Genomic DNA, 27804 nt, shown 5'->3' on the forward strand with positions numbered 1-27804 from the left:
TTGCTAGCATTGCCTCTTTCTTTGTGTGTGTGATATTGACGTTCTTTGTTCCAGTGACAATTCTTCTTGTGTAGTAAGTATTAGCTGACACTGAATATATTGCCATCCTTTCACCTTCCAAGACAAGCAGCCTTTTCACTGTTTCGTGTTGTTCTTCAGCTTTTGTTACAAGATGATCTCAGCTGGCCAAGCATGAAGGTCGTAACAGGTCATATTTTCAGGATGTTATCATTTCCCTCACTGTACTTCATTTATTTTTGGGTTACGGTTACCTTGTCAGGTGCCTAAAATATCCAGATGAACGTTGCCTGCAGAAGAAGAGCAATTACAATAGAACTATAGGCAAACCTTTTATTTTTATTTTGGATAGAGTAAGGGAGAATTATAACCTGTCAGTTTTTTTTTTTTTTTTTTTGCCATCTGTGTCTCGTGGAAATTTGCCTTTATTTCCTGTCCCATAGCCTAAACAGTAGACATGTGCACATTGAAATATTTCATTTCGGAATTTCATTTTCATTAGAAAAATACATTTATTTAGTTACTCCCGAAATTCATTTGTATTTATTTTGTTTTGTTAAAAAATGCATTCTTTCAAAAATCTGAAATAATTAAGGTCGAATCTGTCATTGAACGCTTATGGTGTCTGTCAAATGTTCTACGAAGATTCAACGGAATAGCTTGTAGGCGGAAGATTCGATGGAGCAGCTAAACTGTACGACGCTGCAATCATATATTTCCGGTCGAATGTTCCGCCTACAAGCTATAGTAGAATTCTAATGTTGTATGACACTAGTAATTATTATATTTATTAATCAGTCAACCGACATTAGAATTCTTCTATAGCCTATGGGCGGAGCATTTGACAATAAATATCCACTCGCAGTGACTGCTTCGTCGAATCTTCATGTCGAATCTTTCCTCTCTATGTCAAATAATCTTGGACGAATAGAGTTACTGTAGGTTAGGCACATTCAACCTTTTCTGCTATTGTCTCTATAATGTCGAATCTTTTCTCTCTATGTAGAATAATCTTGGACTAATAGAGCTAAGGTTAGGTACATTCGACCAGAGGTTCGATGGACACAGATTGCTATTGTCAACGTCATGTCGAATCTTCTATCTATATCGAACTGTTGTCACAACGAAAACTAAAATAAAGCATTTGTTTATGTCGGATCTTTCGTTTTTCGGATTCTGCACATTCATTATCGTTTGTTAAAATGATAACGAAAATACCCAAAATTCGGACGAAAATGCATTCGGACTAAAACAAATGCACATGTCTACTAAACAGGAAGTAAGAGGAAATCCTTGTAAATGAAGGGAATCGCTTGTGGCCCACCAGGTCACTAAAACTAGTTCCCCCCTCCCCCCTTGAAAGATTTCCCCTCTATTACCGTATATACTCGAGTATAGGCCGACCCGAATATAAGCCGAGGCCCCCAATTTACCCCCAAAAAACTGGAAAACGTATTGACTCGTGTATAAGCCGAGGGTGAGACATGGCTGTCCATCCCTGTGTGTCCGTCCATCCCTGTGTGTGTGTCCGTCCATCCATCCCTGTGTGTGTGTCCATCCATCCATCCATCCATCCATCCCTGTGTGTCCGTCCATCCATCCCTGTGTGTGTATCCATCCATCCCTGTGTGTGTGTGTGTGTGTGTGTGTGTGTGTGTGTGTATGCATCCATCCATCCATCCCTGTGTGTGTGTGTGTGTGTGTGTGTGTGTGTATCCATCCATCCATCCATCCATCCCTGTGTGTGTGTGTGTGTGTGTGTGTGTGTGTGTGTGTGTGTGTGTGTGTGTGTGTCCGTGCAGCCTTGTGTGTGTGTCCAGCCTACCTGTGTCCCAAGCCTCCGTCCCGAGCCGCCGTCGTCCCGAGCCTCCTCTGTCCCGTGCCTCCTCTGTCCCGTGCCTCCTCTGTCCCGTGCCTCCTCTGTCCCGTGCCTCCTCCGTCCCGTGCCTCCTCCGTCCCGTGTCGTGCCGATGGATCGCCGCTCTTCTCGGCGGCCATTCTACGATTCAAAAGCTGCGCCTCCGTCCTCCGCCTGTGATAGGCGGAACACTCAATTTCCCAGCAGCCTGTGTTCCGCCTATCACGGACATCCTCTCATACTCGTCCGTAGTATGAGAATGAACGGATGTCCGTGATAGGCGGAACACTGACTGCTGGGAAATTCAGTGTTCCGCCTATCACAGGCGGAGGCGGAGAAGGAGGCGCGGCTTTTGAATTTTAATGTCCGCCGTCTGTCTGCTCGATACGCTGATCGAGCAGTCAGACAGCGGTGACTCGAGTATAAGCCGAGGGGGCACTTTCAGCCTCAAAAAAGAGGCTGAAAATCTCGGCTTATACTCGAGTATATACGGTACTTTTCTGGGGTCAACCCAAAATTTGGGATTTCCTTTTACTTTCAATATTAATGGTAAACAGGACAAATAGGGAGGGTGACTCTCTCTAGCGGGGCCACAGACACCAATAAAGACATGGCAGGTGTTCTAATCCATCTTCACTCTGTCCAAAACTAACAAAAAAAGTGTTGTCTTTAGTATTTAGTAACCACCTAAACAAATGATGGCGGGGGGCTCTCCTATTCTGTGATTACCTTGCCCCAGTCTCACCGCGCTTGCGTGCCCGCAGGGGCCTGCAGCACAACAATAGCAGGCGTGCTGTATCTCTGGGACACGGCGTGACCCCTATCTAGGTGAACAGCCAATGATGAGACTCTTTATCCATGTATTTAGCTTTGTCCAGTCACAGCTGATCACATGTAAACAAGGAAATGCCGGTTATCGGCTCTCCCCACCTCACACTATCAACATGTGAGAAGAGGAGAGCCGATCAGTGGCATCTTCTCCCAGGGGAGACCTCTACAGATAATCAAGACACTGATGATCAGTGCCCTGATGATCAGTGCAGCCCCAACGGTTGCCATTAGTGATGCCAATTTGTGCCCATCAGTGATGCCAATCTGTGCCCATCAGTGATGCAAGTCAGTGCTGCCTTTCAGTGCCCATCAGTGCCTGGTCATCAGTACCCCCATAGTGCTGCCCATCAATGCCCATGAGTGCCACCTATCCACGTTGCCTATCATTGCCCATAAGTACTGCCTATCAGTGCCCATCAGTGCCACCTATCACTGCCGCCTATCAGTGCCCATCAGTTCTGCATAGCAGTGCCTCCTCATCAGTGCCGCATATCAGTGCTGCCCATTATTGCCGCCCATCGGTGCCACCTATACATGTCGCCTATGATTGCCCATAAGTGTCACCTATCTGTGCTATCTATCAGTGTCCTTAATATGAGTGCCCCCTCATCAGTGCCACCTCATCGGTGCCCATCAACCTCTGGGAACAATCAGTGAGCAGTAATAATGTGAAGTAACCTCTAGCAACCAATTAGTGAGTGGTATAGATGTCAGGTAACCTCTAGCAATCAATCAGTGAGCAGTATTGTCAAGCAACCAATCAACAGGCAAAAGTGCTGTAACCTCTAGAAATTTAGAGTGAGCCATAATGTGCTGTAACATCTAGCAGCCTGTCAGTGAGTGGTAATGATACACTGTAACCTCTGGCAACCAATCACAATCACTGCCTGATCTGATTCAGTAAATGGATTTTGAGTTTAGCTGCTATTAATTTTATGTCTCAATGCATTTGGAGAGGGAAATTGCATGGAAGAGGGGACCCAAGAACATTTTTGCCCAGAAACCAGTCAATATTAAAGAGGGCCTTGCCTATGTCACTGAAATAGAGACAAAGACGGAAACACTAAAGCTAGCCATGCACTGATCCAAATTCTTCATTTGCAGCAGATATGCAGAAATATTTTTCAGTTTATAGTTTAATGTTGGAATATTTCCACTGAACAGTGCCAGCAGCCAATTTTCCATCGATCAGCTGCTGCAGTCAATCAGTGTTTTCCGATAGTAGCCTGTATCATGTATTCTGATGTTCATTATACCAGATGACTCCGACTCATCTTTAGACATATGGCAATGGGCACCCCTGCTAATCAGACCACTGATGAGCATTTTTAGACTTTTTTTAACGCACATAAAAAAGTGAAGGGGCACCTCTAAGAGAAATTGATATCACAATAATGGAAGATGCTCACCTCTTAGATTGGCCATGTAGACACAATGTTGATTCTCATGACAAGCACATTCTATTAATATGATAGCAGTTGCCAGCCCATTGAAGCTCTTAGAGGCACCCCATCTCTTGGTGTTTTTCCAGTGCTTTCACCTCCTTGCAGGACCAACCTGATGGCTGACCAGGAGTAGTATTCTCTGATGATTAGATTACTAGCTTAGACTCCCATGCTCCCCCTGCTCTGTTTTTTGTGCAGAAAGAAAAGACAGATTTGTTTAACCCCTTCACACTAGTTTGTGCATCCAGGTGTATTATACTTTTTTTTTAGTACAAGTTTGGCTTTTATTTGGTAATAAACAGCTGTGGATATGTCTTTATTTTTTTTTCCCAAATGAAAACTGTCCCAAAATAGTAAAAACGCATTTTTTCTTTTTAAATTTAGTTGTATTTTTATTGTTACTACTATAACCTACCACCAAAGAACAACCCAAAATAAATTCTCCTGCTCCTGACAAAAGCAACGATAACACATATGCGTATGTTAATTGTTTGTACCCGTAGTACAGCCCAGAAGCAATAGTGCACATTTCTCTTTTTTTTTTTGTCCTACCTAAAACACATCGACACTAACTGACACTGATGCTAATTAAAAAAAAAAATCCTGTCCAAAATATACTGACCTTTGAACCATACTTGACTCAACACTAACCCTGGCACTGACCTAGATGAAACCTTGATCTAGGTATTTTTTATTATTTATTTTTTGCAAACATTTTTTTTTCTTTCTGCAAGGCACAAGAAAGATGCATTGGGGGTTATTTACTAAAGGAAAATCCACTTTGCACTGCAAGTGCACTTGGAAGTGCAGTCGCTGTAGGTCCGAGGGGGACATGCAAGGAAAATAAAAAACAGCATTTTAGCTTGCACATGATTGGATGATAAAATCAGCAGAGCTTCCACTCATTTAAGATCTACCCCTTAGATTTAGAGCGACTGAACTTCCAAGTGCACTTTCAGTGCAAAGTGGATTTGCCTTTAGTAAATAACTCCAATTGTATCCTTATTCTCCATTCACAGAAAGAAAAAAACAGGGACAGGCTTCACAGTGACTCATCACTGTGGTAGCCAATCAGAGTAATTTACAGCGATCAGCTGACTTGGAATCGGAAGATCCGGTGTTCTGCCAAAAACTCCAACACTCCAAAATCTCCTACCACATCACTCCCGGTGACTCTGCTGCACCAATAATTGGAGATTTGGACAACTTGGCTGTTTTGACACAACAGCGGCAGCATACACTCTATGGTACACCACTATTAGTTGTGTACTCCACAAATCTGGAAAAGTGGAAAGAAGAAAGCCATTGTTGAACCAAAGCCATGAGAAGTCCCGTTTGCAGTTTGTGAGAAACCATGTGGGGGACACAGCAAATGTGGCAGAAGATGCTTTGATCAGATGAGACCAAAATTTTACTTTTTGGCCTAAAATCAAAACACTATGTGTGGTGGAAAACTAACACTGCACATCGCCCTGAACACACCATCCCCATCGTAAAACATGGTGGTGGCAGCATCATGTTGTGGGGATGCTTTTCTTTAGCAGGGACAGGGAAGTTGGTCAGAGTTGATGGGAAAATGGATGGAGGTTCACGTTCCAGCAGGACAATGACCCCAAACATACAGCCAGATCTACAAAGGAATGGTTTAGGTCAAAGCATAGCCATGAGCCATGTGTTAGAATGGCTCGGTCAAAATCCACACCTAAATCCAATTGAGAATCTGTGGCAAAACTTAAAAATTGCTGTTCACAGATGCTCTCCATCCAATCTGACAGAGCTTGAGCTATTTTGCAGAGAAGAATGGGCGAAAAATTCACTCTCTAGATGTGCAAAGCTGGTAGAGACATCCCCCAAAAGACTTGCAGCTGTAATTGCAGCGAAAGGTGGCTCTACAAAGTATTGACTCGGGGGGGGGGGGGGGAGGGGGTTGTTAACCAGTTGCCGACCGCCGCACGACGATGTACGTCGACAGCATGGCACGGGCAGGCATATTGGCGTACATGTACGTCCCTTGCCTCCCGCGGGTCGGGGGCCCGATCGGGCCCCCGCCCGGTGCCTGCGGCGGTCGGTTTTTCGTCCGGGAGCGATCCGGGACGAGGGGGTAGCCATTCATTCATGGCCACCCCCACGCGATCGCTCCCGACGAATAGGAATCCCCCGTGACATCACTTCCTCTCCTGTAATGTAAACACAGGAGAGGAAGTGATGTATTCTCTCCTCCGTGTCGGTATTTTTCGTTCCGACACGGAGGAGAGCGGATCGGTGAGTTGCACCAACACTCTACACACACAGTAGAACATGCCAGGCACACTCACACCCCCCCTTTACCCCCCGATCACCCCCCCAATTACCCCTGCCCCCCAGTCACAGTGACACCAATGTCATTTTTTTTTTTTTTTTTTTTTTTTTTTTTTGCATTGGTGTCATTTGTGACTGTAATAACTGTTAGGGCAGTTAGGGTTAGCCCCCTTTAGTTCTAATGTACCCCCCTAACCCCCCCAATAAAGGTTTAACCCCGTGATCACCCCCCGTCGCCAGTGTCACTAAGGCTGGGTTCACATTGCAGCGGTTTATGAGAACGAATGTGATTCGCACCGCACTGCAGTGCAAATCACATCCGATCTCTGTGCGATTCGAGTTCAGCCATTCGCCGCACCCGCCACACCCGCCGCACCCGCCGCAAATTCGCACGGGACCCTTTTTTTGGCCCGCAGCAGAATCGGATCGCATGGGTGTTCACACCATGCGATCCGAGTTTGCAGATCGCACTGCGATATGCGAACTGATCTGGGGGTGTCAGTAACATTTCACTGACACTCCCAGCAGTCCGCATAGGGCAGTGTGAACTGCCGCCGGGAGGCATGCGATGCGGGAACCCGCCGCGGATTCGCGGCGTTTCCGCATCGCTCCAGTGTGAACCCAGCCTAATAAGCGATCATTTTTCTGATCGCCGTATTAGTGTCACAGGTGACGCTAGTTAGGCAGGTAGGTATTTAGGTTCACCGCAGCTTTTTATAGCGCCAGGGACCCCCATATACTACCGCATAAAGCCCCCTGATTGCCCCCTAGTTAACCCTTTCACCAGTGATCACCATATAACTGTTACAGGTGACGCTGGTTGGTTAGTTATTTTTTTATAGTTTCAGGGCACCCGCCATTTATTACCTAATAAAGGTTTAACCCCCTGATCACCCGGCGGGTGTCATTTGTGACTAATAACTGTTAGGGCAGTTAGGGTTAGCCCCCTTTAGTTCTAAGGTACCCCCCTAACCCCCCCAATAAAGGTTTAACCCCGTGATCACCCCCCGTCGCCAGTGTCACTAAGGCTGGGTTCACATTGCAGCGGTTTATGAGAACGGATGTGATTCGCACCGCACTGCAGTGCAAATCACATCCGATCTCTGTGCGATTCGAGTTCAGCTATACAGATAGTATGGCTGAATTCGTGTCGCACCCGCCGCACCCGCCGCAAACTCGCACGGGACCCTTTTTTTGGTCCGCAGCAGAATCGGATCGCATGGGTGTTCACACCATGCGATCCAAGTTTGCAGATCGCACTGCGATATGCGAACTGATCTGGGGGTGTCATTAACATTTCACTGACACTCCCAGCAGTTCGCATAGGGCAGTGTGAACTGCCGCCGGGAGGCATGCGATGCGGGAACCCGCCGCGCATTCGTGGCGTTCCCGCATCGCTCCAGTGTGAACCCAGCCTAATAAGCGATCGTTTTTCTGATCGCTGTATTAGTGTCACAGGTGACGCTAGTTAGGCAGGTAGGTATTTAGGTTCGCCGCAGCTTTTTATAGCGCCAGGGACCCCCATATACTACCGCATAATGCCCCCTGATTGCCCCCTAGTTAACCCTTTCACCAGTGATCACCATATAACTGTTACAGGTGACGCTGGTTGGTTAGTTATTTTTTTATAGTTTCAGGGCACCCGCCATTTATTACCTAGTCTCACTAGTGTACCCCTAAATTTAGGGGTGTCTACTTTCCAAAATGGGGTCATTTGGGGGGGGTTTGTGCCATCTTGGCATTTTATGGCCTTCAAAACTGTAACGCCCTTAGAAAGCCTGAAGGCGGTGCTTGGTTTTCGGGGGCCCCGTACGCGGCTAGGCTCCCAAAAAGTCCCACATATGTGGTATCCCCGTACTCAGGAGAAGCAGCAGAATTTATTTTGGGGTGTCATTTCACATATGCCCATGGCATGCGTGAGCAATATATCATTTAGTGACAACTTTGTGAAAAAAAAAAAAAAGTTTGTAATTTTCCCGCAACTTGTGGCAAAATATAAAATATTCCATGGACTCAACATGCCTCTCAGCAAATAGCTTGGGGTGTCTACTTTCTAAAATGGGGTCATTTGTGGGGGTTTTGTGCCATCTTGGCATTTTATGGCCTTCAAAACTGTAATAGGTAGTGAGAAGTGAACTCAAAAATTTACGCCCTTAGAAAGCCTGAAGGCGGTGCTTGGTTTTCGGGGCCCCGTACGCGGCTAGGCTCCCAAAAAGTCCCACATATGTGGTATCCCCGTACTCAGGAGAAGCAGCAGAATTTATTTTGGGGTGTCATTTCACATATGCCCATGGCATGCATGAGCAATATATCATTTAGTGACAACTTTGTGAAAAAAAAAAAAAAAAAAAAAAGTTTGTAATTTTCCCGCAACTTGTGGCAAAATATAAAATATTCCATGAACTCAACATGCCTCTCAGCAAATAGCTTGGGGTGTCTACTTTCTAAAATGGGGTCATTTGTGGGGGTTTTGTGCCATCTTGGCATTTTATGGCCTTCAAAACTGTAATAGGTAGTGAGAAGTGAACTCAAAAATTTACGCCCTTAGAAAGCCTGAAGGCGGTGCTTGGTTTTCGGGGCCTCGTACGCGGCTAGGCTCCCAAAAAGTCCCACATATGTGGTATCCCCGTACTCAGGAGAAGCAGCAGAATTTATTTTGGGGTGTCATTTCACATATGCCCATAGCATGTGTGAGCAATATATCATTTAGTGACAACTTTGTGTAAAAAAAAAAAAAAAAATTTTTTTTTGTCATTATTCAATCGCTTGAGGCAAAAAAATAAAATATTCAATGGGCTCAACATGCCTCTTATCAATTTCCTTAGGGGGTCTACTTTCCAAAATGGGGTCATTTGGGGGGGTTTTGTACTGCCCTGCCAATTTAGCACCTCAAGAAATGAGATAGGCAGTCGTAAACTAAAAGCTGTGTAAATTCCAGAAAACGTACCTTAGTTTGTAGATGTGACAACTTTTGCGCAAACCAATAAATATACAATTATTGACTTTTTTTTTACCAAAGACATGTGGCTGAATACATTTTGGCCTAAATGTATGACTAAAATTGAGTTTATTGGATTTTTCTAATAACAAAAAGTAGAAAATATCATTTTTTTTCAAAATTTGCGGTCTTTTTACGTTTATATCGCAAAAAATAAAAATCGCAGAGGCAATCAAATACCATCAAAAGAAAGCTCTATTTGTGGGAAGAAAAGGACGCAAATTTTGTTTGGGTACAACATTGCATGACCGCGCAATTACCAGTTAAAGCAGCGCAGTGCCAAAGTGTAAAAAGACCTCTGGTCATTTACCAGCAAAATGGTCCGGTCTGAAAGTGGTTAAATAAAATGCTCCCCCACACTTTTCACATATTTATTTGTAATAAATCTTGAAAATCATTTTCTTTCCACTTCACAATTATATGCCACTTTGTGTTGATCTATCACATAAAATCCTAATAAAATACATTTACGTTTTTGGTTGTAACATGGCAAAATGTGGAAAATTTCAAGGGGTAAGAATACTTTTTCAAGGTATTGTATGTAACACATACATACATTGCTCTTTAAGTAAAGAGGAACAGCATGCAAATATATCTTCATAAAGTACACAGATACAAGTCTGGTATTACCGCAGCAATTGGATTTAAACAGCAAGTTGCGAGTCACACCTGGGTGCACAGACGGTGAGCAGGTATCTTGTTTCATTTTACCATCAGTACAAATACAGACATAATAGATTAGAGGTGAGATGCAACACAGCCTGAGAAAGAGGCTAGAAAAATTCCACCTGGAAGCTGACACTTTATCGCAGATGTGTTAGGGTGTAACCTCAGGGGAGGCAGAAGCTACAATAGCTCTAGGACTGGTTTGGTCAGGAGTCGCATATGTGCTAAGCAATCTGACAGGTATGCAACTTTGCATGATCGTTGTAAGGATATCTATTTAACCTAATTTTATTATTTGTGTTAAACAAATGGAACTTTTAGTATATGTAGAGACAAGCAATTAGGATGTACTTGCTAAATTATTTATTGTGTGTTATCAGTAATAATAATTTCGATGTGACCTTCACATTTGTAAAAGCTTCTTCTCACTTTTTTGCTGTTTTACTAAATTTAGAGATTTGTAGATAAGCCACTAGATCAGTGATGGCCAACTTCTCAGACATAGGAGTCCTTATATCACCCGGCGGTCATGTATATTTAGTATATGTAATGCTACAGAAGGCTTTCAGAGACTGTGTGCCACAGGAACATATTACATGAGACTGCTAGGGATCATTAACACTACAGCCCCATTACAAATTCAACTGCCACTACCAATTGCTGGGATCTTTGGTCTAAGACAGTGTTGCCAAACGTCAGTATTTTTCCTGGCAGCCAGTAAGAAACAGGCACTTTTCTCCTGCCAGTAACAGGAAAAGGTTGCGAGTTAAGCATATGGCTTTGATGGTTGGCTCGGAATTATGCATGCACAGTTTCTGTCTGAAACTGGCTGAGACCATCTCAGTGCCTGCTACAGTTTATTCGGGCGGCGGGTCTAGCCGAGGTGGTGTGTCACTTGATGTCATGGTGTGAGGGAGCCAAGTGGAGCAACCAGTGCCTCGTGTGCGGGTCTGCAGGACGGGAGCAAGGCAAGCCGGGAATGGGACTGTCAGTGCTGTTTGGATTGGAGTTGACTGAAGGGACCACCTGGTGTGCAGGGAGACTGTCACTGTGACTCAGGAGGGGACATGTCGTGTTGGTGAGGGTGTCGTCATCATCCCCTGTCAGTGTCACTGTGAGAGTCAGTTTTCACGTGTGTGTCCCCGCTGTCAGAATACAATGACTCAGTGGGAAGGATTCCTCTTTCATATTGAGTGTGTGGTTGGAGGAATTGGGTCATTTTTTTTTGTTCAACCTGCTAGCCGAATGAAAAAAAATATGAATTATGTATGGTCTGCCTAACTACTACAGCTGCTGAGATAAGGTATCAGCCACATAGGAGTGCAATGTTTTCAGTGAGTTGGCCAACTCATTTTGAGAAGAGGCAGTAAAGCACAACCATTGTGTAGCACTGCAAAGCAGAAAGCAGAACATGTATGTGTACTGCATAATACTATGAATCAATAACTAATGGGTCCACATGCACATACTCTATTTAATACACTAACCTAAACCTAGAAGGAAGGAAGGTGTTCTAAAACATCAACACACATTGATAAGAGTATTTTTACCAAGCTGATCTCTTTTACGTGTATGCACAGCCGTGGTCAAAAGTTTTCAGATTGACACAAATATTAATTTGCACAAAGTCTTCTGCCTCGGTTTTTATGATGGCAATTTGTATATACTCCAGAATGTTATAAAAAGTGATCAGATGAATTGCAAATAATTGCAAAGTCCCTCTTTGCCATGAAAATTAACTTAATCCCCCCCAAAAAAACATTTCCACTGCATTTCAGCCCTGCCACAAAATGAGCAGCTGACATCATGTCAGTGATTCTCTCGTTAACACAGGTATCAGTGTCAAGGACAAGGCTGAAAATCACTCTGTAATGCTGATTGAGTTAGAATAACAGACTGGAAGCTTTAAAAGGAGGGTGATGCTTGAAATCATTGTTCTTTCTCTGTTAACCATGGTTACCTGCAAGGAAACAGGTGCAGTCATCATTGCTTTGCACACAAAGGTATTCACAGGTAAGGATATTGCTACTACTAAGATTGCACCTAAATCAACAATTTCTCTGATCATCAAGAACTTCAAGTAGAGAGGTTCAATTGTTGTGAAGAAGGCTTCAGGGTGCCCGCGAAAGTCCAGCATTGGCCAGGACTGTCTCCTACAGCTGATTCAGCTGTGGGATTGTGGGGGAACCACCAGTACAGGAATGGCAGCAGGTAGGTGTGAGTGCATCTGCACACACTATGAGGGGAAGACTTTTGGAGTATGGCCTGATCTCAAGAAGGGCAGCAAAGAAGTCACTTCTCTCCAGGAAAAATATTAGGGACAGACTGATATTCTGCAAAAGGTGCAGAAATTGGACTGCTAAGGACTGGAGTAATGAATCCCCTTTCCAATTGTTTGGGGCATCTGGAAAAAACCTTGTCCAGAGAAGAAAAGGTGAGCGCTACCGTCAGCCCTGTGTCATGTCAACAGTAAAGCATCCTGAGACCATTCATGTGTGGGGTTGCTTCTCAGCCAAGGGAATGGGCTCACTCACAATTTTGCCTAAGAACACAGCCATGAATAAAGAATGGTGCAAAAACATCCTCTGAGAGCAACTTCTCCCAACCATCAAAGAACAGTTTGGTGATGAACAATGACTTTTCAAGCATGATGGAGCACCTTGCCATAAGGCACAAGTGACAACTAAGTTACTTGGGGAACAAAACATCAAAATTTTGGGCCCATGGCCAGGAAACTCCCCAGACCTTAATTCCATGGAGAGCTTGTGGCCAATCCTCAAGAAGCGAGTAAACATAAAAACCCCCACAATTCTGACTCCAAACATTAAAGTAGTAAACCCTTCTTGGTCATTTTTACCTACAGGTAAGTCTATAATAAGACTCACCGGTATGTAAAATAAATATCTCCTAAACTTGCACCTTTTAGGAGATTTCCACCCTGCATGCAGTCAGCGACATTATTGGCTCATGTGCTCTGAAGTTCCTGCATACCTTGCTGGAACTTCAGAGCTTTGTGCCGGAACCGAGGGCTCCCACTCGTACAGTTTACAACTGCTTTAATTGTGCAAGAATGGGCTGCCATCAGTCAGGATGTGGCCCAGAAGTTGATTGACTGCATGCCAGGGAGAATTCCAGAGGTCTTCAAAAAGAAGGGTCAACACTGCAAATATTGACTATAAAAGCCTTTGACACTTAAGAAATGCTATTAATTATACATCTGTATATCATAGTAACATCTGACAAAAGATCTAAAGCAGACTTTGTGAAAATTAATATGTGTGTAATTCTCAAAAATTTTGGCCACAGCTGTATGTCTAAAAAATATTTGAAAAGCCCTCATCAGTTCCTTTTGTTTTCTTAAAATGGTATTAAACCCAAAAACAACAATGTATTAAATTGCAGCTTACACATTTTTAAATGTGGTTTTTGAATAATTTCTTAGGCTGTTTTTCCCTTATTTTCACCTGGTGCTCCATCCAGTAAGTCTTTTATTTTTCAACTTCCTTTAACAGACCAAGATGCCCAACAAAAGTGGCAGTAATGCCCCGTACACATGAAATGGATTGTTTTTCCGACGGAATTCCGCTCAAACTTGGCTTGCATACACACGGTCACACAAAAGTTCTCTGAACTTTTGACCGTCAAGAACGCAGTGACATACAACACTACAACAAGCCGAGAAAATGAAGTTCAATGCTTCCGAGCATGAGTCGAATTGTTTCAGAGCATGCGTACAACATGCTCTCAATCTTTTGCTGCCCGAAATTCCACCAGCAAAAGTCCGATGGAGCATACACACGATCCCATTTTCCGACCAATAGCTCTTGCTGGCGGAATTTCCGATCATGCGTATGGGGCATTAGAGTTAGATCAATCCATTTACCACTGACAGAGATGCTTATAATGATCAGCTTTTATTAATTTAAGAAAAACGTTTTTTTTCAAATATTTTATTTAAAGAAACATGAGAGCATGAGACACAACAATTTCAGTTACATGAAAATGGCATAATGGCATCAGGTGAGGTGAAACATCATATCATGTCATGGACATAGTCGCTAAATACAGACATGAAAAATATGACACGCATACCCTTCACTCTTATCATGTAAGAACCACCCTATGGCAGTTCTGAAAGGGCATGGTTGTAAACCTCTACTGCTAAGTCACCAAATGTCTATCTCATTGCCTTTTAATGTGCAGCAGTGAGTGATCTCGTGGACTTTCCAAATATTATAACACAGCGCTAGTAACTATTTCTGTAGAAATTTTCATGAAGTTTAGAGATATACGAAAAATAAGAAAATAAGCTAGAAATAAGTCAAGAGATCCACAGGGGCCCAGGAAAGGATGAAAGAAGAAGGGTGGGGGAGAGGGAGGGAGGGTAGAGAGGGGAGGGAAGACAGAAGAGAGAGCGGTGGGGGTTGGGAGGGAGCCTGGAAGGGTGTGACGAATGCGCATTTCCCAAGCTGTAGTACAGACAGGAAGGGTCAGTGGATAGCGTCAGGAGGCTGCTGTCTGCTATCCTAGTTGTTTTAGGGATGGACTAGTCCATTGTGTGGCTTTCAAAGAGGACCCGTCCCTCGTCAGAGAAGGCAAATATGTTCCAGAGTGTCCATGTCTTAGTGTAGCGCTCCCATTAGTGACGGGATGTGAGGATAAGATCCTTAATTTTGTTAATTTCCTCCACTTTTGAGCCACAATCCTTTGGATTGAGGTTGTGTAGACATCCAGCATAAAGAGATGCATGCCTTGGCTGCGTTGAGGAGGTGGCGAACTATTGATTTTTTAGAATTTTTTTGCGGAATGTTGGAGGCATGGAGCAGAAAGAAGGTTGAAGTTCGGTAAACTTTTGGGCACTGTGCCAGAATCGTGTTCCAGAAATGATCCAGCTTAGGACAGGAGCAGAAGATGTGGAGAATTGTAGCCTGGTCCTCTTGGCACCTCCATCAGCGATCCGAGGATGAACGGACATTTTTTTGTAGTTCTGTGGGGGTATTATATAATCGGGTGACAATTTTTAAGTAGAACTTTTATCTCAAAAGGAAAAAAAAACTGTTTGCCGTAACTGCTTATAAAGCATTAGCTAAATCTGCTAGTACATCTAAAGCCCCCCCTCTCCCCAGACTGACAATGCTGCTGTCCAAAGATTTCTGCTTTACCACTTCCAGAATGCAGACACCCTAAAACAGGAGGTGTGTTTTTGCAACAGCCATGTGATCACTTTCTTCAGTGCAGTATGGAACAGCAGCATAGCGCACAACAGTCTGCAGCTCTGGGCTCACAAGTCCTCCCCTTAGGCCCCATTCACATTAGATGTACCGGACACATGTATTTCTGTCCACGTTTTTTGTGCTTTTCTTTTTGCAGGTTTTTTTTTTTTCTCACTTGAATAGGCTGCCCTACCTGAGACAAACGTGGCAAATAAGCATCTGTACCTTTTTACTATCTGTTTTGGCATGCTTATTACGCAACATGCGTTTTATCACATTTTTTGCACATTTCTGTGCACACCTCCCATAATGCAGAGATGTGAATGGGGCCGTTCAGTTCAGTCTGTTCTCCAAAACCTCTGCAGCTCTAGAGTTTCTCCCTTGGCTCCTGCTGCTCAGTCTACTTCTTCTATCTTCCATATGGGTGGAACTACTGTCCCAGCCTTGCAGTGGTCAATCAGTTTCCTAACAACAAGGCAGGCAGGCAATTCAAGTCCTCATTGGCACTCCTTCTCTCTGCGCCATCACAGACAGGGAGGGAAAACAAGCTGTGCAGACCAGGACCAATGTTCTGTTAGTTGGCTTAAAGAGGCCGCTGGTTAGCGCCAAATAAGGTGCCTGATTTAGTAGTTTATCAAAATACAACTGTGCAGGGCTGACACTAGTCAGTTCACAAAAATGCTCTGTGTTGTTTCTCACAACATGAATAAGGAGTTGCATTTCTGGCAGATCACCAGGTATTTTTCTGTACTTGCAGAGTCTTTAATGGGATAAAACATGAGGAAATGTGCATGTATCACAGAGATGTACTGCATCTATCGTTTTTTTTAACTATACATTTGCTTTGTGTTATTAATCTGATCACTAGGTGTTAATGTTTTAACCACCTTGTTTCTATGTATTGCTTCTAATTAAATACTTGCATGAGTTTAGATTTGTATGCTAATTACTAATGCAGGTTTTGCTACCTAGATGTACCTTGCTGATCCTTTTATCTCAAGGAAAGTCTATCAGACAGGACTGGACTGATAACCCTAGATGCTCAGCAATCTCTCTATATTGATGTGAAACATCCACTATGCTGATTGTAGTCCAAATCCCTGTTATCTAGACTGCCTTGGTTGCAGGTTACAACAATATATAGAACGCCTTTTATGCAATACTTAGTACACTGTAAATGCACCCCAGTGGAAATGCAGTCCCTGTGTCAATTTATCTTAATTCCGTTTTGTTTCCATAAATAAGTGGAGGTCAACTGTCTTGAGATTGGGGGTCTAAAGTTCAGCTCCCAACATCACCAAAGGACCACTCATAAAATGTAATTGTTACTCAAAACAGGACCAGACGTTTGTATTTGGCTACCAGGTTTGCACACATCTCAGGAGGGATTTTGTCCCATTCCTCTTTGCATATTCACTTCAAGTCATTAAGGTTTCGGGGCTGACGTTAGGTAACTTGAACCTTCAGCTCCCTCCACATATTTTCTATGGGATTAAGGTCTGGAGACTGGCTAGGCCACTCTAGGACTTTAATGTGCTTCTTCTTGAGCCACTCCTGTGTTGCCTTGGCTGTGTGTTTTGGGTCATTGTCATGCTGGAATACCCATCCACGACCCATTTTCAATGCTCTGGCTGGGGGAAGGAGGTTCTCACCCAAGATTTGACCGTACGTGGTTCTGTTCATCCTCCCTTTGATGCGGTGAGGTTGTCCTGTCCCCAAAAGCATAATGTTTTCACCTCCATTTCTGACAATGGGGATGGTATTCTTGGGGTCAAAGGCAGCATTCCTCCTCCTCCAAACATGGCGAGTTGAGTTGATGCCAAAGAGCTTGATTTTGGTCTCATCTGACCACAACACTTTCACCCAGTTCTCCTCTGAATCATTCAGATGTTCATTAGCACACTGGCCTGTACATGTGCTTTCTTGAGCAGGGGGACCTTACAGGCAGTGCAGGATTTCAGTCCTTCACGGCGTAGTGTCTTACCAGTCATGACTATGGTCCCAGCTGTCTTGAGATCATTGACAAAATTCTCCTGTGTAGTTCTGGGGCTGATAACTCACCATTTTCATGATCATTGAAACTCCACAAGGTGAGATCATGGAGCTCCAGATCAAGGGAGATTGACAGTTTTTTGTGTTCCTTTCATTTGCGAATAATCGCACCAACTGTTGTCACCCTCTCACCAAGCTGCTTGGCAATGGTCTTGTAGCCCATTCCAGCCTTGTGTAGATCTAAAATCTTGTCCCTGACATCCTCAGACAGCGCTTTGGTCTTGGCCATGGTGGAGAGATTGGAATCTGATTGATTGCGTCTATGGACAGATGGCTTTTATACAGGTAACAAGCTGAGGATAGGAGCACTCCCTTTAAGACAATGCTCCTAATCTCAGCTTGTTAAATGTATAGAAGACACCTGGGAGCCAGAGATCTTGCTGATTGATAGGGGATCAAATACTTATTTCACTCATTAAATTGCAAATCAATTTATAACTTTTTTGAAATGCGTTTTTCTGGATTATTTTGTTGTTATTCTGTCTCTCACTGTTAAAATAAACCTACCGTTAAAATTATAGACTGAACATTTCTGTGTCAGTGGGCAAACGTACAAAATCAGCAGGGGATCAAATATTTTTTTCCCTCATTGTATATACAATGGAGTTTAACTCAATACCTGGATCAGGAGATCTCATTAAAAATTAACTTGTGATCATATACTTTTTCCCTCACTGTACCAGTCTTGTAACTTCTATAAGTGTCTGGCTTGTAGGAGGAGTTTTCATTCTCCTCTAACTGTCCTATGAGGCTATAGGACCCCTGACCGTCTGCCTGGACAGTGCTGATTGACCCTGTGCTGATATAAATCAAAAACTTTCAACCAAACACTGCGCTATTCTTATAAAAATATAACACAAAAAAGAGCTGCTAACACACCACTAGGGTATAAAGTGTAAAGTAATCAATGCTGTATAAAAGTGTAGCGCTTCAAAAACCAGGCATGTTTATGCCATCCTTACAAAAACATCTTATATGTATAAACTTATACCTACCGTATATACTCGAGTATAGGCCGACCCGAGTATAAGCCGAGGCCCCCAATTTACCCCCAAAAAACTGGAAAACTTATTGACTCGTGTATAAGCCGAGGGTGAGACATGGCTGTCCATCCCTGTGTGTCCGTCCATCCCTGTGTGTGTGTCCGTCCATCCATCCCTGTGTGTGTGTCCATCCATCCATCCATCCCTGTGTGTGTATCCATCCATCCATCCATCCCTGTGTGTGTGTGTGTGTGTGTGTGTGTGTGTGTATCCATCCATCCATCCATCCATCCATCCCTGTGTGTGTGTGTGTGTGTGTGTGTATCCATCCATCCATCCATCCATCCATCCCTGTGTGTGTGTGTGTGTGTGTGTGTGTGTGTATCCATCCATCCATCCATCCATCCCTGTGTGTGTGTGTGTGTGTGTGTGTGTGTGTGTGTGTGTGTGTGTGTGTGTGTCCGTGCAGCCTTGTGTGTGTGTCCAGCCTACCTGTGTCCCAAGCCTCCGTCCCGAGCCGCCGTCGTCCCGAGCCTCCTCCGTCCCGTGCCGTGCCTCCTCCGTCCCGTGCCGTGCCTCCCCCGTGCCGTGCCTCCTCCGTCCCGTGTCTCCTCCGTCCCGTGCCGTGCCGTGCCTCCTCCGTCCCGTGCCGATGGATCGCCGCTCTTCTCGGCGGCCATTCTACAATTCAAAATTCCGCCTCCGCCTGTGATAGGCGGAACACTCAATTTCCCAGCAGCCTGTGTTCCGCCTATCACAGACATCCTCTCATACTCGTCCGTAGTATGAGAATGAGCGGATGTCCGTGATAGGCGGAACACTGACTGCTGGGAAATTCAGTGTTCCGCCTATCACAGGCGGAGGCGGAGAAGGAGGCGCGGCTTTTGAAAATTAATGTCCGCCGTCTGTCTGCTCGATACGCTGATCGAGCAGTCAGACAGCGGCGACTCGAGTATAAGCCGAGGGGGCACTTTCAGCCTCAAAAAAGAGGCTGAAAATCTCGGCTTATACTCGAGTATATACGGTATATATTCAGTGAAAATTCACAATGTGAAATAGTGCACATAACATATAAGACTTTGCTATAAATCTCATATAGACATTAATTGCTATGTATGCATATAGCTGTGACTATAAAGTGATTCTAAAAAGAAGTTCAAAAAGAAAAAAATCAAAAAAGAAAGTCCCAACAAGAAAATACAAAGTCTCTTGTGTATAATATCCGTGTATGGTCCACAAGTGTGCAGGAAATATCTTACACCTCCTTCATAAAAAATCATGCATTCACCACGTGATGTTCCCATCACCAAGCGAATTGGACGCTTACCAGATTTATTGGATCCACACAAATTTACATTTGGAAGATCACATAAACTCATGCATATATATGCAGATTCCTTCAGCAGTGCATTTTCCAGGGGGATTTCAAATATAGCTAATCTTTTTGTGTGCTGGGAAGTACTTTATCTCCAGCCATACAAATCCATAGGAGTAGTTGAGCACATATAAAGGAAAACAGGGACCAAAAATAGTGTAATTTCATAATTAAATATAAAAGTAATAAACTCACATGTGTACAATAGGTTAAGTGCTTATCAGTATAAAACACGGCTGCAGTGGAGTCCCGACGCGTTTCGTCATAGATGACGTCTTCAACCAAGAAAAAACTTAAAAAACTCTCTAGCAATACACACAAAACTAAGCATGCGCAGAGTGACTCCTAGGGCTCTGTGCTATCAGCAGATGGATTGGGGACAGTAAAATAAGGGGAGGATCAGAGAAGACAGCCTTTTTACACAATGCGCAGGATTAAATCCTTAGGTTTCAGAGTGAGTATAACAAGCATGCTTTACTGCATATACAGACTGATTCTACTGTTGTGTATTTAGTAACACTTAAAGTGAATATTCAGTCTCACGGACAGCAGACACACAATTGGATGTAACCAAAGAATGTAGTTATGATATAAGTTATTGTCAGAGATTGTGGACGCGATACAAGAGATGGTTAGAGGCTGTGGACATGATACAAGAGATGGTCAGAGACTACAGTCATGACACAAGAGAAGGTCAGAGACCACAGACATGATAAAATAGATAGTCTGAGAGGATGGATATGATGCAGGAGATTGTCAGAGACTGCAGACATTATACAAGAGATGATCAGAGACTACGTACTTGATACAGGAGATGGTCAGAGTCTATGGATATGATGCAAACGATGGTCAGAGACTATGGTTATGATGCAAGAGATGGTCAGAGACTGCAGGCACGATACAACAGATGGTCAGATACCATGGATATGATGCAAGAGATGGTTAGAGACTGTGAACATGATACAAGAGATGGTCGGAGACTTCAGGCATGATACAAGAGATGCTCAGAGACTTCAGGCATGATACAAGAGATGGTCAGAGACTGCAGAGATGATAAAAGAGATGCTCAGAAACTGTGGGCATTCCACAAGAAATGGTCATAGATGACTGATATGATGCAGGAGATGGTCAGAGACTGTAGACATTATACAAGAGATGGTCAGAGACTACATACTTGATACAGGAGATGGTCAGAAATTATGGATATGTTCCAAGAGATGGTCAGAGACTGTGGCAAGATACAAGAAATAGTCAGAGACTGTGGACATGATACAAGAAGATGGTCAGAGACTGCAGACATGATATCGAAGAATGTGAGAGACGGAGAACATGCTTGAAGAAGCAGTAATAGACTAGAGAAATATTACGAGAATCTGTTATACAATATATCACTGCTATAATGGGATAATAGGGAAGCACAGGCCCCTAAAGGCTGCACAAAAAAATGCCAAAGGATCACATGTAGCCCCTGGGCCATTGCTTGGGCACCAGGGCTATAAATGATAAAGAGCTGTGTATAATTAGAATGAATAGCTGATTTTCTGTTTAGTAATTATATATAAGATGCTGTTATCACCATTCAACCTTCTTCTGCCTCAGATGACAGATAGCAGAATCCATACTAAGTTGACATGAGAGGCCAAAGTCATTTTTACTGTGTAGGAATGGAAACTTTTACACCCTGGTTAGTGAATATTATTAGTTTTTCCATCACGTAAAATTAATATTTGGTTGAGTTTACTGGTGCTTCCAGTGGCTATATAGCGCTTACCAGATGCAGAACCAGATTTAGAAGACTTTGACAAGGGCACAAAAGCAATGCAGAGAATTTATATTCTACCTAAATACAGTATCTCACAAAAGTGAGTATATCTCTCACATTTTTGTAAATATTTTATTATATCTTTTCATGTGACAACACTGAAGAAATGACAATTTGCTACTGTAAAGTAGTGAGTGTACATGTTACATAACAGTGTAAATTTTCTGTCCCCTCAAAATAATTCAACACACAGCCATTAATGTCTAAACCACTGGCAACAAAAGTCAGTACACCCTTAAGTGAAAATGTCCGAATTGGGCCCAACTAGGCATTTTTCCTACCCGGTGTCATGTAATTCATTGGTGTTACAAGGTCTAAGGGGTGAATGGGGAGCAGGTGTGTTAAATTTGGTGTTATCGCTCTCACTTTCTCATACCGGTCACTGGAAGTTCAACATGGCACCTCATGACAAAGAACTCTCTGAGGATCTGAATAAAAGAATTGTTGCTCTACATCAGGGGTGCCCAACCTTTTGAAGAGCGAGGGCCACTTAAGCGACTTAGTAACCAGTTGTGGGCCACAATGAGCAGATGACAGTTCTGCGTCCACTCTGCGTATGCAAAGCAGACACAGACACAGCTCACTCTACTCTATGGGCCCTCTCATCTGATCAAATGGAAGGGGACAGATCCACTTTTCGTTTTTTTAGCAGATCGGATTGGAAGGAGGCAGGTGCCGCTCCATAGAGGTGAATGGAGGGTCCGATTGGGTCAGACAGATCATCTTAAAGGGGCCTAAGGCTACTTTTACACTGATGGTCTGTGGTCTACCCACACCTGTGGCTTTCCTGACGGTTAGCTGTACTTTGCCATAGAATTCTATCATATCTTGCAGGTGTGGTGCACTTTCTGAAAGTGCACCAAACCCACAGGTAAAATCAGAAGTCTATGGCTCAGTGCAGGTAAGCCACAGGTACACTGCGCTACACCTGTGGATCAGTTTAAAAGCAGCCAAGTAACCACTGCAGAACAGATATGTTCATATATACACTGTGATTTTAGATATAAACTTGTGGTCCCAGGCAGAGTGCATTTGGTATCACTCCACCTATGACAGGAGCCGGTGCTATACAGTAAGCATTGGCTTATGCGGCTCTGCTCTGCAACTGCTTGCTTCCTCTAATGCTGGCTTCATTCACAACACTGATGCTCTGGCATGGCAGGTAGGCAACCAGCAATCTGGGCTTGCCAACCCGCCATCCCAGAGCAGGAGGTCGCGGGCCACATAAGAGGGCTCCGCTGGCCATATGTGGCCCCGGGGCGACTGGTTGGGCACCCCTGCTCTACATAAAGATGGCCTAGGCTATAAGAAGTTTGCCAGACCCTGAAACTGAGCTGCAGCATGATGGCCAAGTTCATACAGCATTTTAACAGTACAGGTTCCACTCAGAACAGGCCTCGCCGTGGTCAACCAAAGAAGTTGAGTGCACGTGCTCAGCGTCATATTCGCTGCCAGCATTGCTGCAGAGGTTGAAGGGGTGGAAGGTCAGCATGTCAGTGCTCAGAACATATGCCGCATACTGCATCAAATTGGTCTGCATGGCTGTCATCCCAGAAGGAAGCCTCTTCTAAAGCTGATGCACAAGAAACCCTGCAAACAGTAACAGGAACCGTGTCCTGTGGTCTGATGAGACCAAGATAAACTTATTTGGTTCAGATGGTGTCAAGCGTGTGTGCGGCAACCAGGTGAGAAGTACAAAGACAAGTGTGTCTTGCCTACAGTCAAGCATGGTAGTGGGAATGTCGTGATCTGGGGCTGCATGAGTGCTGCTGGCACTGGAGAGCTACAGTTCATTGAGGGAATCATGAATGCCAACATGTACTGTGACATACTGAAGCAGAGCATGATCCCCTCCCTTCGGAGACTGGGCTGCAGGGCAGAATTCCAACATGATATCGACCCCAAACACACCTGCAAGATGGCCACTGCCTTGCTAAAGAAGATGAGGGTAAAGGTGATGGACTGACCAAGCATGTCTCCAGAGCTAAACCCTATTGATCATCTGTGGGGCATCCTCAAATGGAAAGTGGAGGTGTGTAAGGTCTCTAACATCCACCAGCTGATGTCGTCATGGAGGAGTGGAAGAGGACTCCAATGGCAACCTGTGAAGCTCTGGTGAACTCTATGCCCAAGAGGGTTAAGTCAGTGTTGAAAAATAATGGTGGCCGCACAAAATATGGACACTTTGGGCCCAATTTGGACATTTTCACTTAGGGGTGTACTCACTTATGTTGCCAGCGGTTTAGACATTAATGGCTGTGTGTTGAGTTATTTTGAGGGGACAGCAAATTTACACTGCTATACAAGCTGTACATTCACTACTTTACATCGTAGCAAAGGGTCATTTCTTCGGTGTTGTCACATGAAAATATAGAATATAATATTTACAAAAATGTGAGGGGTGTACTCACTTTTGTGAGATACCTTATATCACAGCAGTTTATTATTAAAAGCAAAAAAACAAGCCTTAGGGGGATCAAAGTCCGAAAATGTTATATTTTAACACAGCACATTAATTTTACTAATCTGCAGTCATTATGGCTCCCATGACGTGCTAATGATTAATTATCAAATAATTATGTATTCAAATTTTATTCAGCAAGCTGTGATACGGAGTAACAAGTAGTGTAGCAGTGATTACTAGTATTATCTTGAATCGGCTGGAATGATTGTTATCCTTTAATTACATTACAACCTCAAATTAAATACAATTTTTTTTTCTGTAGATGTACAAATTTCTTTTTGGTTAAAGCTTAACATGAACTTGTAACTAGTCTATTAATAGTTAGGGATTTACTTTGTTAATGAGTAGAAAATTAACTATGAAACAACTATGAGAATCTGGCGCCATCATGTGGGCGTCTAGTAGCTGACTTATGTGGGGAGGTAATTTGGCGCCACTAGTGACTGCCCCTCCTTTATTGTCACGCCAACGTGATGCTCTTTGGGCCCTACATGCATTGGGCATGTGTGCACATAGGTACCCCTCTCTATCAGACTCTTACCTGCACATTCGTGCATGCTGCATATCATGGTGGATACTATCCACATTCATCTACACATTAACATGAAGTAATCTTTGCTGGCTACGCTATGGTGGTTTGTGCACTTATTCAGCATACTTTTCTTATCACATCCCTGCCCTTATGGGTATCGAGCATGGAGACCTTTGCATTACACTGCACACTCTTGTTCTTCTGTTCACTACCTAGCCCGTCCTCCCTCCGCATTATCTGACCTACTTTCACATCTTTACACCTTATATATACCTCCACAACCTCCTATGGTGCAAGGTGTTCACCTCCGCTTTTATTAGTATTATTTCATATGTGAGATTCTCACTATTTATACATTTTTTACAGACTCTGGGGTTATGCACCATCACTCAGTACCTAAGTAGGTTTCCACTTTGTAGGATATTTTGTGCACGTGTGCGTTGCCTGCGGGTCCCTTACCTCAGCTTTCGGGACAGGCTACCCCATGAGTCCCTGGTTGGACAATGCCGTATTTGTCTTGCTTATTAGCTCCATGTAAGTTTTGTAGGATTGGATACTTCCTTTCCTTGTTATTATACATATTTACATTATCTCTGAGGTTTCTTATTAGATTTATTGGTCTTTTTTAGACATGCTGACACATTTGCCCCTGAAGAGTAGTTTATACCATGAAATATGTTGGGCCTATTTAGGATGCAGTTATGACTTCAATCTACCATGTTTTTTTTTTATAGTCCTACAGTTGTAAGCATTATTATTTCTTACTCATCATATGGAGCCCTGTATACCAGCCACCAGCATGTACTTTGACATCAACACATTATATGTGTGTATATATTTAATGTATTCGTGTTTTGTACATATATTAATTCTGCATGTATATATTACGGTATATGCTAGATATACTCCTTGATAATAAATACACTTCTACATTTTATGATCTGTCATATGCTTCATCTAAAGTCCCAAAATTTTCCTCTTTGTTTACTATAGCATTAGGTCAGTTAAGGTAAAACCATCCCCTATATGTCCCCTTGCATCCTTTTATATTAATGAGTCATAACAAGGAAAAAAAATACACTTTCTCCATCGGGGAGCTATCAGTTTCACCTCTTTACGTAACTCCCATGTGCCAGAGTCTCAGAAATGTTTCAATATCTACAAATCAAAAATGTTGTCATGATGTCCATTAAAAGACCATCCTCTTTACAAATGCTGACTCAATTTGAGTGCACGTGCCTCAAAGACCCAATGACTAGAGGTATTATTTCTACAAAATGTATTTGTTGTTGGAAAGTCAGGTCCCCTCACCTCTATAATATATGGAGCATTGGGAAATAGACTTAGATGAAGGAAGATTGGGGACATATCGGACACTACATTCCACGGATCCATAAATGCCTCAACTATAAAATCTAACTTTAAACTACTTATGCTTTGGTACATGGTCACACAACACTCTTCCAAATTTGCCCCTTCTGTGTCAAGATTATGTTTCGGGGGTCTGCCAGAACCTGGACACACTCCTCAACAAATGGGGGACCACCGCACCTGCCCCTGCATTGGGAGCTTTTGGTATGAGCTGTACCAGATTTAAGTCTAAACTCTATACAAATACCCAGTGTCGCCTCCCAACCTTCCTTTTCACAGCTGTGAAGAAAGTTTTAGCCAAAGCCTGGTGGTCTTCCATCCTTTTGATAATACAAGAGAAGAATAAAAAGGAATGGCAACTCTTGAATGAAAAGATGTCCGAAATTCTTAAACATGTGCTCTTGATCATCTCATTGCTCCTTCGAGCTTAGCTAGCTAGACCACTCTGTCTGGTTAAAGGGTTACTTAAGTCCACCCCTAACTACTACACCTTCCCCGATTCCCCTCTATCCTTTTTCTTACTTTCTTTTTTATTCTTCATGTGAACATAAAATATAGATATAGAACTTCTATTTCCAGACCACCATTTTATTGTACCTTGATTTTGTGTAAATACACTTCTTGACTGAAATTGTGTTTTTTGTTATGTAAGTTTACAAACCTTTGAATAAAAATGTTTTGAAACTGAAAAAAACTGAATTTTGCTTTGCACCTGATTGAAGTTAACATAGCTCCACTTTATTCTGTAGATGAGTCATAAATCACAGACACCACTTGAACTGATGACAGGAGAACCTTGGTCATCCTGTGTGAGTTTACAGCATGTTTTCTTTTTCAGGGTGATGCGCCAAAAATGTTTTCATTACGCGGAAAGTCATTTGCATTTGATGGATTTCCTGACCCATCTGACACTTGGGAAATTGTAGAAACTATTGGAAAGGGAACATATGGTAAAGTGTTTAAAGTGTTGAATAAGAAAAATGGGAGTAAGGCTGCTGTGAAAATCCTGGATCCATTTCATGTAAGTTATCACTTTTATATATTTAGTATTTAATCCTTGTTTACTGCTTGTTACTTCCAGAACATAGTGGTATACAGTAATTAAATTTTGTAGCAACTAACCAGAATTCAGCTTTTGATTGTTAAGTTAACTAGACATAGAACATTTTAGTATATTTAGGTTGTGTGAGCCCATAGGTAGGTTCTTTCAAAAATTAGTGTTTGACCTCTACATCACCTTTTATCCCAGATCAGCGGGTATATCTTTTAATAAATAAGATAATTCTTATTATGAGCAAAGGGTTAATTCCCCCCCCCCCCCCCATTTTATATACAGCTATACATGCATAACTAGAACCTTCAGGGCCATGGTGCAAGAAACCATGAAGGGCCCCCTTACCCCCCTTCCCTCTGAGCCCAGGGCCCTTTACTCCCATAATGAGGCCCTTTATTATGGCCTCGCAACAGGATTATTTCACATGTTATGCAACAGGCTCCCTTCCTGCCATCTTGGGTAGGGTTGCCACCTTTTCTTTGATTAGGGTTCCCAGAGCCCTCCTTACATCAGAGTCAACTAAGTTCCCCCTTACATCTGAGTCCTCAGAATTTCCACTTACATTGTAAGCGGGAATGCAATGGACTCAATAGTGTAAAAGGGAACTATGATGTAAGGGGGTCTCTGCTCACCAAAGCCCCCCCTTACATCAGAGTCCACAGAGCACCCCTTACTTATGAGCCCCCCCAAACATTATTGTACCCATGCAAAAGCAGGAGAGAGAAGGGAGGGAGGTGGGTGACTTCAGTCAAAGTGGATGGTGAGGTCACTGACCTGAGGATGGAGGCTCAGGCATTGGCTGTTATCACCTTTCATTTCCACCA

The 27804-nt window shown here is 43.3% G+C and overlaps 1 protein-coding gene across 3 annotated transcripts in view; it reads left to right on the forward strand.

Annotated features, from left to right (window-relative positions):
• The window catches only part of MYO3A (myosin IIIA), a 312814-nt gene that overhangs the window by 22814 nt on the left and 262196 nt on the right, over window positions 1-27804 (forward strand). For all 3 annotated transcript variants that reach the window (XM_077490990.1, XM_077490992.1, XM_077490991.1), the window contains exon 2: window positions 26765-26947. In XM_077490990.1, the coding sequence (XP_077347116.1) occupies window positions 26780-26947 (168 nt within the window). In that variant the 5' untranslated portion in view covers window positions 26765-26779. The remainder of the gene's footprint in view (window positions 1-26764; window positions 26948-27804) is intronic.

Source organism: Lithobates pipiens, unplaced genomic scaffold (genome assembly GCF_037356315.1).
Source record: "Lithobates pipiens isolate NorthernLeopardFrog02 unplaced genomic scaffold, aLitPip1_a1.2 Scaffold_19, whole genome shotgun sequence".
Lineage (NCBI taxonomy): Eukaryota > Metazoa > Chordata > Amphibia > Anura > Ranidae > Lithobates > Lithobates pipiens.